This window comes from Rutidosis leptorrhynchoides, chromosome 4 (genome assembly GCF_046630445.1).
Source record: "Rutidosis leptorrhynchoides isolate AG116_Rl617_1_P2 chromosome 4, CSIRO_AGI_Rlap_v1, whole genome shotgun sequence".
Classification (NCBI taxonomy): Eukaryota; Viridiplantae; Streptophyta; class Magnoliopsida; order Asterales; family Asteraceae; genus Rutidosis; species Rutidosis leptorrhynchoides.
Window position 1 is genome coordinate 65,468,543 of NC_092336.1, and position 15,030 is coordinate 65,483,572.

Here is a 15,030-nt window from a genome sequence, read left to right on the forward strand (position 1 = left end):
ATGTGCAAATAAGTTTATATGTATACACTTTTCTTATCAAGTAATCACTTAATCCGTTATACTATTGTATCAACCCATATAAAAATCTTTGTGATTCAATGGAATACATTTCTTTAGGTTTTGCGTTAGATGTTTCTGATACCTTAAACCCTTCAGGTATATTCATATATATCACTATCAAGAGATCCATATAGATAAGTAGTAACAACATCCATGAGATGCATTTAAGTAACTACCAGGTTGATTAAGTATCTAATAAGTAATTGTATCCATTACATAAGGATAAGTTTTCCTCATAATTCATTTCTGGTCTTTGTGGGAAACCTTGAGTTACAAGTCTAGTTTTGCCTTGTATTTTCATTTGCACATTTCTTTTTCGGATAAAAATTCATTTATATCCCATACGTTTCACATCTTTAAAAGTGATAACGATTGATCCGAAAACTTTTCTTTTATTGAGTGATTCTAATTCAGCTCGTATTGCTCCTTTCTGTTGAGCTCAATCATGTCTATTTTGATATTCAATGACAGATTTTGGTTCCAGATCATCATCTTTATTCATGATGTCATTGTACCATTATATGAAAATATCTCATCAAGATTTTTCATTTCATTTCGGTTCCATAATATTGCATAATTTATTGCAATTTATGTATTTACATTTATCAATATCCTCTGCAGAAGGAATATTGATTTGTGGTTCTTCTTGAACACTTTTTTTTTACCTCATTATCAGCTGATTTTTCTTTTCTAGGATTTTTATCTTTGGAACCAATTTGTCTTCCACGTTTCAGATGTGGCGAAGACTCATGAGTGACATTATTGCCAGCTTTTGGAATTTCAATTCTAGCTTAAGCATTTACTGCTGGTATATATGATTTAGTCACTCTTTTTGTATCTTTAAATGCATAAAGTAATTAATTTGTAAGTTCTTGCATATGCATTATTTTTGAACTTTTGTTTCGCATTCTTTTGTGCGAGTTCTATATACCTTAATTGATGTTCACATAATGAAGCATCTTTTTATTTATTTTTCATTTCTCCCCCTAATATAGGGAACAATGTTTCATTAAAGTGACAATCAGCAAAATGTGCTGTAAAACATCACCCGTCATGGGTTCAATATATCTTATGATTGAAGATGTTTCATATCCAACATATATTTCTATCCTTCTTTGAGGAATTATTTATTGTGGTGGTGCAATTAAAAATACACTGCACAACCAAATGTTCTAAGATGAAAAATATTTGTCTCTCGACCAAAATTAAGTTGGTAATGGAGAATATTTATGACTTGCATTTGGTTTAATGCGAATTAATGTCGCATCATGTAATTTTACATGTCCCCATATAAATATTGAGAGTTTTGTACTCATTTCCAATTGTCTAGTTCTTAGCTGCAAGCGTTTATCTATTGATTTAGCTAAACCAATTTTGTGTATGCACATGAGTAACTGGATGTTCAACAACAATCCCTGTAGACATATAATAATCATTCAATACTTGAGATGTTAACTCACCAGCATTATCAAGTCTCATCCTTTTAATGATGTAATCAGAATAATGTGTTCTCAATTTAATAATTTGTGCAAGAAACTTTACAAATGCCATATTACGGCTTGATAACACACAAACATGAGACCATCCGCTAGATGCGTCTATTAGAATCATGAAATATCAAAATGGTCCACATGATGGATGAATTGGTCCATATATATTCCCTTGAATTCTTTCAAGAAATATTGGTGATTCTTTCTCAATGTGCTTTTCATTAATCACCATATGCACTTTTAATCATATGCGATGCGCTTTTCATCATATGCGCTTTTTATCATATGCGCTTTTAATCATATACGCTCCTTTTCATCATATGCGCTTTTCGGTGCTACATAGATATTTCTCATTATCTGTTATCATTTACTGATAATCATATCCATTATGATATATATATATCAGAGAAACTCAATTAATTTCTCTTTGATTTTGAGAAAACAAGGCATTGTTTATCAGAAAATTTTTACCATTTGGTAATATGAATTTTTACCTTTTCCGTTCCTTATATCAAGTCTGCAAGACCTGATATAGTATTTATAATTCCTTCATTTGATTTAAATCAATGAAATATTTCTTAAATTTGATCATAGTGTGTATGTTACCATTATCTGCAAACAAGTTACAATCTGAGAAAGAACCGCATTAGAAAGCGACTCAACAATCGTACTAGTAACATAGTAGCAATAGTCATGATAAGCCCAATTAATCATCATAAAACTGGACTCCACATAATTTTATTTTTTTTTCATAAAATAATATATATCAAATATAAGGTAACATTTCAAATATTAAATTACCATGTAAATCGATCTAATATATCAAAGGTCTGTGAATTATATTCACTTGAAAGATATGCATATTAAGTATACAACTAATTTATGTACAGATCAAATATATTTCTAATCTTAAAAGATCATGATGATTATCAATTATGCATTAAATATTAAAATAATCCAACATGCAATTTATCGTGATTTAAAAAAAAAATCAAATTGCATCAGTGTATAGCACATATAATCATGTATATGGCGAGAGTTTAAAAGAGTACACCGATCACAAAATAATATGCCAATCTAATCCACTAACTTATTAATCAATTAGATTAATAATAGCATAGTCCATGATATAACAAATTAATATAACCACTTTTTCCAAGTTTCATGTTAGACCAATTAAAAACTTACAAGGTAGCAACCATAACCATGTAGCATATATAATCACAATATATACATATATAAGTATAAAATTACTTGATGCATACATCAAATACACCAAGTATACTTTGTCTTAAAAAATCATGATTATGATTCATCAATATTCATTCCATAAATAGAATATTTCTAGTCAATACAAAACGTAAATCAATGATTATATTCATCATGCATAAGACTCAAAAATAGTTATTCTATCCGAAGATAACTAGACACAAATATGTTCTATAACATGCTCATATGTAGTCGGTTTATACAATCATACAAGTTAAAACAGTATACCACAATATGATAACATGAGAGTAGCAGATCATAGTATTGCAATATATATATATATATATATATATATATATATATATATATATATATATATATATATATATATATATATATATATATATATATATATATATATATATATATATATATATATATATATATATATATATATATATATTTCTTCTTTTTGGAATAAAATAATATTCACAACTATTTAATTACTTCATAGATCTAATGTGTTAATAACTCAAACGAGAAATATCCAGTTTACGACTACATATATATTATAATAATAAAATATATTCAACAACTTAGGTAGAGTTTTGGTATACACAACTTTTGATTTCATAACCTGCTTCATATTATCAAATAAAATATAAATCATATTATACCAATTTTATAGGCTGACTAATCGTTTACATATTCAGTTAATCAGAAAAAGGAATATATTCGGAACTTATGTTCCTTTCTTATTTTAACTTTTAAGATTTACTTTTAATAAAAATACAAACTACTTTTTCTATTTTAACTTTTAAGATTTACTTTTAATAAAATACAAACTACTTTTTTTATTTTTTATTTTAACTTTTAAGATTTACTTTTAAAAAAAATACAAACTACTTTTCTTATTTTAACTTTTAAGATTTACTTTTAATAAAAATACAAACTACTTTTCTTATTTTAACTTTTAAGATTTACTTTTAATAAAAATACAAACTACTTTTTCTTATTTTAACTTTTAAGATTTACTTTTAATAAAAATACAAACTACCTTTTCTTATTTTAACTTTTAAGATTATAAATTTAAGAATAAACATTAGTATGCATAAAATAAATAATGATTAATTGCATAAGTAATCATAAATGTTAGATAACATATAAAGACCTCATCGTATTCGTATTGATCAGAATTAATCTCGACCCATGGTACCGTGTTGTCAAATGACGTGTTGCGTACATAAAGTACCGTGTTGTCAAATGACGTGTTGCGTACAATCATGAGATCTTATTAACATAAATATAAATGTTAGTGAAGTTAATAAGAGTTAGATTACAGAAAATATAATTCAGGCGGTATAACCGACCATATATAACTTAAATAACATAAATATAAATGTTAGTGAAGTTAATAAAAGTTAGATTACAGAAATATAATTCAGGCGGTATAACCGACCATATATAACTTAAATAACATAAATATAAATGTTAGTGAAGTTAATAAAAGTTAGATCACAGAAATATAATTCAGGCGGTATAACCGACCATATATAACTTAAATAACATAAATATAAATGTTAGTGAAGTTAATAAAAGTTAGATAATTTCTTACCTTGATTAGTGACGTGTGCTTGCTTAGATAAACCTTGATTATACGGAGCACTTCGTGCTGATAACGTGTTATAATTCAGTAGGCTTATAACTACCTTTAGTGGCCTAGTTCTTGACTGTAGACTACTAATAAGTATATAGAGAGAATATGAGAGAATATATTTAGTGTGTGTTTTATAAACTCATAACACACATATTTATACTCAAAAAATCTACTATACAATATCTATAATAATAATAAAATTAACATCCAATTTAACTTTTATAACAATATATATATATATATATATATATATATATATATATATATATATATATATATATATATATATATATATATATATATATATATATATAGTGGTAGGATCAAGAGGGAAGTAACCATTCGGGGGGAAGCGGGGGGAAGCAAAAACTTTTTTTTTTCGTTTTTTGAAAAAACTTTGTTCACGAACATTATAGACGAGATGAAAATATGAACATTTAGTAGAGACACTTTGTGATAAATGTTTTTATTTTGGCGGGAAAACGCTCGAAGAAGTAATATATAACAATTATCGTGTTTTTCGAGCGTATTTTGAGGTTTTAGCTATTTGGGTTTAGATATTAGGGTTTAGATATTAGGGTTTATAGGGTTTAGATATTAGGGTTTAGAAATTTAGGGTTTAGGGTTTAGATTTAGGGTTTAGATTTAGGATTTAGATTGAGTTTTTAACATGAACGGTTTAGAGTTTAGGGTTTAGGGTTTAGGGTTTGGGGTTTAGGGTTTGGTGTTTTGGGTTTATTGAATAAACCCAAAACACCAAACCCTAAACCCTAAACTCTAAATCGGGCTAAATTTTACTTCACAAAACATGAAAAAAAAACGTTCATATTCTTCACGAACAATATTATCTTGAATGTTATTTTTTTCGATCGTTTTCCCGCCTAAATAATAACATTCATCACGAAGTGTCTCTTCTAAATGTTCATATTTTCGTGTGATCTTGATGCCGGAAAAAAAAATTCAAAAAAAAACGAAGAAAAAAAAATTTGCTTCCCCCCGCTTCCCCCCGATTGGTTACTTCCCCATTGATCCTGCCCCTATATATATATATATATATATATATATATATATATATATATATATATATATATATATATATATATATATATATATATATATATATATATATATATATATATATATATATATATATATATTTTGAGATATATCAATTTTTCAAATATATATCAAACAGATATGGTAATCGAAATTGTAATCGTAAAAATGGTGTATAATGTATATATATGTATTATGTGTTTATTTTACATGTTAACGTGTGTTTTTTCTCTCATGTTCATTTTTGTCATTATACCATTTTTTAACAGAAACCCTAGCTACCAGCTTTCAACTTTCAGCTTTAAACTTCCAGCTCCCAACTGCAGCTACCAGCTAATTTTTCCAAACATGCCCTATAACAGCAAACACAATGATATTATTAAACCACAATTCTACTAGGATTCCTGTTGTTCGATATTATAATGTTTGGGATACCTAGAAGGGCGATTATTTTTAATACTAATATACGCGGTTTTTTCGTAATTACTCGTGACTGTTTCCCAAACCTTTCCACATTCATCTCAACATTTGAACATGCGGCCTACTGCCCCGAGTTCAGGGTTCAACCCAATAGCGGAAACAGGGAGGGGACAGAGGGGTGCTCAGCCTCTCCCAATAGTCCCGATTTCAATGAATTATTAATAGCTCATATTTAAGTACGCTATGAAGCTCATACTTTAACGACTTCTAAAAACTTAAGGTTGTAGCTTTTTAAAGTTTAATATAGCTTAAGACGGGCTAGTTTGGTCAGAAAATGCTCTAGTCACTGAAATGATAAGCAACAATTCGCATTTCTGAAGTAACATATGAAAATATTTGCTATAATAACCAAAACATATTTACCCAATTATAAACATACCCGATACTTTTTCTTGCAAAAACATTTCATCACAAGCAGTGAATTCGCCCAATTAGACCCAGAGACTACTCATAATAGTGATAAACTAAATGGGTATGATTTGGTATACAAGATTCGAGAGTGCACAAATTTGGGTCTCTATAACTATGGTAAACAGCTTCATTCATATGTTTTAAGATCTGGGTACACTGCCAACGTATTTGTTTCATCTGCCCTCATCAATTTCTATGTTAAATTTGATCTAGTGAAATATGCACATAAAGTGTTTGATGAAACTCCTGAACCAGGTTTAGTTGCTTGGAACTCGTTGATTTCTGGGTATGTTCAGTCGGGGAAGTTTCGTAAGGCGTTATGTTTGTTTTTTCAGCTAGAAAGGTCGAGTATATGTTCCGATTCGTACTCGTTTACTGCAGTTTTGACCGCTTGTGGGCAGCTAAATTTGGTAGGATTAGGCAAGTCCGTTCACTCTAGGATTGTTAAATTTGGCGTAGAATGTAGCACGTTTGTATCTAATTGTTTGATTGATATGTATGGAAAATGTGAGCTCTTTGAAGATGCAATCAAGATTTTTGATGCAATGTGGTTCAAGGACACATTTTCTTGGAATTCAATGATCTCCGCGAGTACTAGAAACCAAAGAATCGAACAAGCATTTGACTTTTTAAATCGAATGCCAAACCCTGATACTATATCATTCAATGAGATGATTAGCGGTATTGCACAGTTTGGGAACATGGAACAAGCCATTGAGATTCTATCAATGATGCCAAATCCAAATTCATCTTCTTGGAATTCAATTCTAACAGGGTACGTGAACCGAAATCGTCCAAGAAACGCCCTTGAATTCTTCTGTAAGATGCACTCAAATGACCTACAAATGGACGAATTCACATTTTCAAGCATATTAAGTGGCATATCACGCCTTGGTGCGCTTACATGGGGAACATTGATCCATTGTTGTGTAATGAAACATGGTTTTGATGAATCTGTAGTCATTGGGAGTGCGTTGATCGATATGTACTCTAAATGTGGGCAAGTAAACACTGCTGAATTCTTGTTTGAATACTTACCTAACAGAAATTTAGTAACTTGGAACGCAATGATATCAGGGTTTGCTCACAATGAGAATTTGACCAAAGTGATTGAATTATTCGAGCAATTGAAACACACGAAAGATATCCAACCAGACGGGATCACGTTTCTGAACGTTTTATCCTCTTGTTGGCATAACAAGACACCATTAGATGTTGCAACAAGATACTTTGAGTCAATGATACGCGATTACCAAATTGATCCAACGGTTGAACATTGTTCTTGCATTATTAGGATTATGGGTCATGAAGGTGAAGTTTGGAGAGCTGAGGAGATGATAAACCATCTACAATTTGAATCGTCTGCTGATGTTTGGAGGGCTTTGCTTGCAGCTTGTGCAGTTTGTGGGGATTTAAAAGTGGCTGAAACTGCAGCGAAAAAAGTGATTAATCTTGAAGGTGAGAATGAGTTTGTTAATGTTATGATGTCGAATATTTACGCGCAGTTTCGTAGGTGGGAGGATGTGAGAGCAATGAGGAAGATGATGAGAGATAATAAGGTGATAAAAGAGGCTGGTTATAGCTGGATTGAGATTTAGGGTGTTGTTTCAGGCTCATCCTAGTGTAGAGCTATATTGCATGTAAGTAATATTCTATCATATCCTTGTTTTCTTGATGCATGATCAAAAGAAAAAAAGTGTAAAAGTACAAAGCTATTTATTAATAGCTCAATGTAACTTGATTGAATCGAAATAAATTTCAAAACTTAAAGCTAAAGACGAGGCCGTTATGTAAACAGATACTTGGATCAACAAAAAATGTCAACAGTTGAGACATTTTTATACTTTCAACTACTTTACTAGTATATATAGATATATAGATATAAAAATTACTCAATCAACCAGCTTATTTATGGATGGGTCTGGCCACATCTGCTCCAAAAAACTTACTGGACCATACAGGGACAAACATAGTATAGTCTCCCCATTGGGCTTCAACAAGGTTGCAAAACTTCCCCAAACTCGTTACTCGGGAGTACTTGGTTGTGACTTTTTAGGGAGTACTCGGAAATTCGGGGAGTATTCGGAGTGTACTAGGATGTTGACCAAGTTTGACTTTGACCGATTTTGACTAACATTTGTTCGGTTTTCCGAGTAATTCCAAGTTTTGACCAATTAATCCCTGGAGTTGGCCGAGTTACAAAACCGAGTACTCGCGTGGTAATTCCGAGTTCTGTTGCATTGTATTTATGCTAGATATTAGGGGACTATACATTGTAAACGTAAATTGTGTATATGTTAAGTATACATCGAGGACATGTAATTGCTTGATGTTAATGGAGTACATGTACTCGGGGAGTACATGGAAAGTACTCGGTCAAACTCGGGATTAATCGGAAAATTGGTCAAAACTCTGAAAAATCAGTCAAACTTGGTCAACATCCGAATATTCCTAATAGGTTCCAACTGAATACTCCTTTGAGTAGCGAGTTTTGCAAGCTTGGATAAATTAGAGGATTGTTAGGTATTACCATGTTATTGACAAAATCATAGGAGGTATATATTGGCATATCATTTTTTTGATAAACATCAAACAATTACCAACTTTCAAACAAATAATGATAGTGATAAATAAAGAAGTTAAAAAAAATAAGAAAAGACCATTCAAAAACGGCATTATTTTATTGATGTAGCCATTTTCTTCTGAACATGAAGATGAGTTGATATTTCAAAAATCACTATCATTTTCGAGAATGGGGTCTAAGAGTTATGTTCTATTACAACAATAAAAAAAGAAATAAATTAATATTAATTCAAAACCAAATATTATATTTTAATTTTAAAAACAATAACAATTATATTATACTTGGCCGGCTAATTTCAACAAGTACTAATTTTAACAATTGAAATAATTGACTAGATATAACAAAATTGTTACTAAATACAAATGTACTTTTTTTATTTTTGTAATAAAACATGACTCAAACTTATTCTGAAAATGATTGTAATTTTTGAAAATATCAATTCAGCTCCATGTCTAGAAAAAAATGATCACATTAAGAAAATAATGTCGTTATGCTAAGGTATGTTCTATTCATCTTAACTTCTTTATGTATCACTATCATTATCATTTATCATTATTTGTATTTGAAACTAGATAATTGCCTATGTTTACTGAATAAACTATATGTAAATATATACAGCCTATAATTCTGTCCATAACGTGGTAATACCCAACAATCCTCTAATTTATGCAAGGTTGCAAAACTTGCGATTGGGGGTACTCGGTTGGGACGCTTTAGGGAGTACTCAGAAACTCCGAGACTACTCAGATGTAGACCAGGTTTGACTTCAACCGGTTTTTCCAAGTAATTATAAGTTTTGACCGAGTTTTGCCAAATTTTTCGATTAATCCCGAGTTTGACCGAGTACTTGCTAAGTAATTCCGAGTTTAGTGGTTTAGGTCTCACACATTAGCCGAAAGAAAAAAAAATCAAACCAGAATCAACGTCACAAGACAAACGACATATCTGAGAGAGGTATTTGAGCAGTAAACAGTAAAACCTAAACAAGAATAGCAACGGCTAATGCATTAATTCTCGAAAACCAACTCAGCTTAAACTGTTTTGTGCTATGCAGAACCAAGATCATAAAAAAGCTGATGTGTAGAGCTTTCAAACATCTTTTTATGAATTACAAAATAATTTGAACGAGATACAAAACCTGTCTTCTTGTTCAATAACTTAACGTTTCTCAATCCATATGTCTGCTAACAAGTCACCTTGGAACCGATAAACCCAGCTCTAGTTCAAACAAAAAGAACCCAAATCAGATACGGACAAGACCTTCTATATAGTCATGTTCTACAAAAATACTTGCAATATGTATCTGACTAAATATTTCTACTTCCTATTTGCTATAATATATAAGCCAAGTAGAGTTTTCATCTTATTAGCATGATGTAGCAAGCCCACCTCAAGAAACAGCATAATGTATCACGTACCATCAAATTCATCTGGGAAAACAAGAATCTCATGTTACTAAAATACTCTATTGTGAGCCATAAGTATAAAGATTTGTAGATTTTTATTTGTTACAGCATTATGTTGTTACATATTCTAAAACAAACAACCTACTTTCAAACAGTTCATAGGGTTCAACAAAACAATCAAACATTTCGCAACCAAATGAGTAATGGGTTTGTAAATCATTAAATGCATCATGTAATGTCTGAGTAAAGTTCCTTGCTATTAGCATGATGACGAGATCCCACCTCTACAAACAGCAAAATGTATCACGATCCATCAAATGCATCTGGGAAAGATAGAATACTTGTTACTATATATTCTAATTTAACTAGAGTTCAAACATGTGTTTGTTGTGCTACAAAAGATTAAGTCTTGCGATAAAGCAGGTTTCATTTCATGGCAAGATGACAGAACTTTTCAAAATTTGTATGTTGCCCGTAATGATTCTGATTTTTCTTATCTTAGCTACATGTAAAATCAGTCACGCAGTTTGTATATTGTCTCCCATATTTAATAGTTTTCCTATGCACTCAACAAGATGACTCACAACATACATACAGCTTTCTTAAACTACAGCTTATAAAGCACAAATGACCTCACATTTCTTGTACATTAGTGCTTCTATTTTTGATTTTATCATTCAATAAAACACATCCAATACATAAGCCGCCAAAGAAATACCATAAGTATCAGCAAGTATACAGGGTAAAGTTAAACAAACAACACCCCCAAATGCTAACTAACTTAATAAATTATGAAGATCTAAAACCAAAAAAACACGTGCAAGATAAATATATTATTGTTGCAAAGGATAGTAAATCAAGCATGTGTCAAACAATCGAAAATTTACATGTTAACTTATAGGGCATAAGTGTTAAACACTGATACAATAGTGATTGTAACTCGGTCTAATTATTAGCCTAAAATTTCTTAAGATGGTTGACGAGCACTGAAACTTGATATGAAGACAAGTCTTGTAAATCCCAGTTCATTTCTTTCATGCATTACAAAAATCATGTGCCTGCAGGAACCAAACTCCGGTCAGGAACCAAAACGTGTTTTCCGATTCTCTGAAGCAAAATGATTTTTATTACTCTCATTTTTAAAAATAAGTATAAGTAGTTATGTTCTTATTTAATGCATTACCTCACATGACCAATTGCCATATTCTAACAAGTTTTAAATGCCATAACAACCAAGAAAACAATAAGGTAGCTTCAGTTGTTATAATTGTGGTCGTTTATCATAATATACTGCTTACTGCTATAACATATACAATGATCTTTCCTCATTTGTATAGTCTTGTCAGCTTATCTTAGATATGAAAAAAAAAAACACAAACTTATAAATCTACATTTAAAAGGTATATACTACCAAAAACAGAAGTAAAGCACTGAGCTTTGCACACTAGAATCCACACACACATACAAACACAGAGTAGTACCATGATGCACTTTTAATATAGCAAAAATGAGAAAAATGCATGTTTATGTCGTACTTTTTATTGCTTTTAAGCTGATACATACAATACTCTTATTTCCAGAACTATAACTGTCAAAAAACAAAAATAAAGTACTTAACAAGGGTAAAACCGCAACAAACAAACATATTCATACGCATCAAAGAATCATAATAATTTCAAAAAACATAGAAAATGAACACACATTGCATTGTAGGTCACCTAAGAGAAGTTGTAACTCACAAGCAAATAACAAAAAGACATGATATTAGAGGTCGGGAGAGGTACGGCAGAGTGTACCCTGTGAAAGAGATCTACAACTCCTTGAAGTTGTACTCAAGCATGATGTCAATCTTGCAGCAGCAACCGCATTATGTAGCGGCAACAGTGACTGCACACATCCAAGTTCTGACGGACACCTATCACATAAATCATTTCTATAATCTTATACATATTACATAATTACATATTACATATTCTTATGAAAGCACGATTAAATTTACTGTTAATAGGATGTAATCAAATCACAATTAAATGAATATTCATTCTAATTAGAACAGATGATTATATGTATATACCTTGAAATTGAGAAGCGAGGAACAGGTGATGCGGTAGGAAGATTGAATTTTGGGGATGAAGGTGTTGATTTAGGAATGGATGAAGATTTGAAAGCGGACTTGAGATTAGAAATTGAGGTTTTGTTGAGGAATCTGTTGCACCTTGAAGCCATTGCCAATATCACGAGGACTGGAGATCTGTGGTGAAATACTAGTCGAAAAGTTATTGATTGATTTTTTAGGGTTTTGGGTTTTAGGGCATGCGAGTGTTGAGATATCGGGTCGTTTGCGTTTTTATACGCGGATACAATCCGGCCCGATTTGGTTGGTGCAAGTGAATTTCTTTATATATTTCTCTAAAGACTAAATTACCATAATCGTCCATGTATTTGTCTCTTTTAGTCGTTTTATTCCCTATTTTTATAAAGTTGCAGTTTTCTTTCTTAAATACATAAAAACGTTTCAAAATAGTCCCTCATACTAACTTTTGTTAACTGTCCATTAATATGATCGAATACGTATAAATATTAAACATAATATGAACTAGCAACAGACAAGACCGTGCGTTGCTGCGGTTCCGTTTCGTTTGCTTTTGATGTTCTCTTTTGTTGTTCTCAATACACCGGTTATTTAGTTGTTTCTACACACCTAAATTTACTTCATTACAATACTGAAGTTGTTAGTTGAGTCACTACATCCTCCGCCTTAAGTGTTTTGTCTATTGTTTTGCTCATAGGTATAATATTCTACTCACCACATGTTACTCCAACATATTACATGAACTAAAATTACAACATATTAACACAATATTACCAATTCAAAAGGTCATCAAACAAATTGTTGGTTATGTCGACTTGAGGGTGCGATAAAAACCTACAAACAATCCACGTAATTGAAACAATACATGAAGCCCTCTCCACCATAACCAACAACAACCTTTATCCAAATTTTTCTTGTGTTCTCTTGCCAACCATGACAATATTGAACAAATGCTATCTGGAGAACAAATTTCAAAAGAACCTAAAAAGAACACAAACAAATAAAAAATTAAAAATTAAAAGGCCAATACCTATGTGTTCCAGCAGCAAAATCTGAGCAACTTAATCAAAAACCAATAAAAAAAACTCAATTTTAGTACATCGGATTGAAGAGAAAAAACAGACAAAGTAAATAGAAGAAGAAACATATAAACATTACCTACACAATGACCAATATAAGATAATGATGGTCGATTGTAGAGAGCGCCAAAAGTTTTTGTTATATGACTGCATCCTCCACCTTAATGGTTGGTAGCTGTCACCACTGCTTCAAGATGAGGTTGTTCTTGAACCAAAGTACATCATTTTGATTTGGTTACAAAATCATTTTGTGTTAATTGTGTTAAGTAGTACAATAAAAAGCTTTTATTTTTATAATAAAACGTGATGTTTAAATGGAACAAACTTTGATAAAGAGTACATTATCACATATCTAACAAAAAACCAACTGATATGTGTTATAGTGTAACATTAGGAATGTTAATCAAAGTTTATAAAACTTCGTGTATCCAAACAAACCAACAATAGATCAACATTATTAAACCATAATAACACCAACCTGACTCCAAAAAGTCAAATATACATACCTTGAGACCACCTGATCAACGCCAACAATATTCAGCTTTGACATGTACGATGCACGCCACCTGTGACTGTAGCATTGAAGCAACACCATGACTCTGTGATATTCCTTTATGTGTAGCGGCATGCTACAAATTTGTTTATTCTCACATTCTAAGTGAATGTGGTAAATAAGGAACCTTTTTTTAAATATAGTTGTTGAGAAAATTTGGATATCAAGCTAATATATTCACTCGCATACATATTGGTTCAATATGCATAGCACATGTAAAATGCCTAATCAGTTACGATATAACTTTTATGTATTTTATACCACAATCAGAGATTAAGAGGAGTGCTTTGACCTGGTTATTTGAGCTTCTTTTAATCTTGTTGTGTTAACAATAAGCTTATAGTATTATTCAAATTTGGCATAAACTTATGAGCTTGAATAAGGCATAACCTAAGTTTAAAAGCTCATAAACCATTAAACTTGCGCTTCTCAGATTTTTCAAAGTACAATAAGCTGATATGTGTAGACATAAGCTTAATTAATTGGCAACAACACCTAAATCTAGTTTACACATAAGAATAGATGATCATATCTACTAACATAAATAAAGATATAAAACCGCATAAAATGAGGTCAAATACCAATTTAATGAGAAGCTTGGTGATAAAGTCTTTAGTGGAATCGAAAGCGAATTCAATGATAGAAGTGCAGAGTTTAAATTTGAAAGAGAGCAATGAGTAAGATCCATTAAGGATGTCGTTTTTGAGGCTTTTCTTAAACATGCAATGGTTCACACTCAAAAGCTTGCTCAATGTTTTTCTACTGAAGGAACATGACTTCCAATTGTGCTAAAACTGAAATTTCATGTTTCTATCAATTTAGTCTTAGCATTATAATAACACCAACCTGAATTTTTGAGAAGCATGATTTGCTTCAAAAAATTTTGTACGTACAGATTTTTGTATATGCTAAAATTTTGTCTTTGAGATTTTTTGTGCTAAAACTTCATACAA

The 15,030-nt window shown here is 30.9% G+C and overlaps 2 protein-coding genes across 9 annotated transcripts; one reads left to right on the forward strand and one right to left on the reverse strand.

Moving 5' to 3' along the window:
• The first annotated feature begins 6,239 nt into the window (after positions 1-6,239).
• LOC139844190 (putative pentatricopeptide repeat-containing protein At5g47460) lies at positions 6,240-8,066 on the forward strand. The gene has a single exon (XM_071834405.1). It carries the CDS (start codon positions 6,279-6,281, stop codon positions 7,959-7,961), a length of 1,683 nt encoding a protein of 560 aa, XP_071690506.1. The 5' UTR covers positions 6,240-6,278; the 3' UTR covers positions 7,962-8,066.
• A 1,811-nt stretch (positions 8,067-9,877) lies between these two features.
• LOC139840268 (protein NONRESPONDING TO OXYLIPINS 2, mitochondrial-like) lies at positions 9,878-12,738 on the reverse strand. 8 transcript variants are annotated; one of them, XR_011757309.1, is made up of 4 exons: positions 12,428-12,738; positions 12,093-12,268; positions 10,337-10,377; positions 9,878-10,165 (listed from the first exon to the last, which is right to left on the reverse strand). XR_011757309.1 is itself a non-coding variant. In XM_071830529.1 (4 exons), the coding sequence occupies exons 1-3, from the start codon at positions 12,577-12,579 to the stop codon at positions 10,358-10,360; spliced, it is 291 nt and encodes a 96-aa protein (XP_071686630.1). In that variant the 5' UTR covers positions 12,580-12,736; the 3' UTR covers positions 9,878-10,165; positions 10,337-10,357. The 8 variants fall into 8 exon arrangements, 7 of the variants coding, with proteins under 7 accessions (XP_071686630.1, XP_071686626.1, XP_071686629.1 ...); XM_071830529.1 differs by having other exon boundaries at positions 12,150-12,268; positions 12,428-12,736; XM_071830525.1 differs by lacking the exon at positions 10,337-10,377 and having other exon boundaries at positions 12,428-12,737.
• Positions 12,739-15,030: the final 2,292 nt, after the last annotated feature.

Bases quoted from the DNA above. Each gene is read 5' to 3' on its own strand.
- LOC139840268 (XM_071830525.1), bottom strand. From the start codon at position 12,579: ATGGCTTCAAGGTGCAACAGATTCCTCAACAAAACCTCAATTTCTAAT. The intron at 12,269-12,427 runs GTATATACATAT...TTTATGTGATAG, and splicing joins CCTCGCTTCTCAATTTCAAG to GTGTCCGTCAGAACTTGGAT.
- LOC139844190 (XM_071834405.1), top strand. From the start codon at position 6,279: ATGAAAATATTTGCTATAATAACCAAAACATATTTACCCAATTATAAA.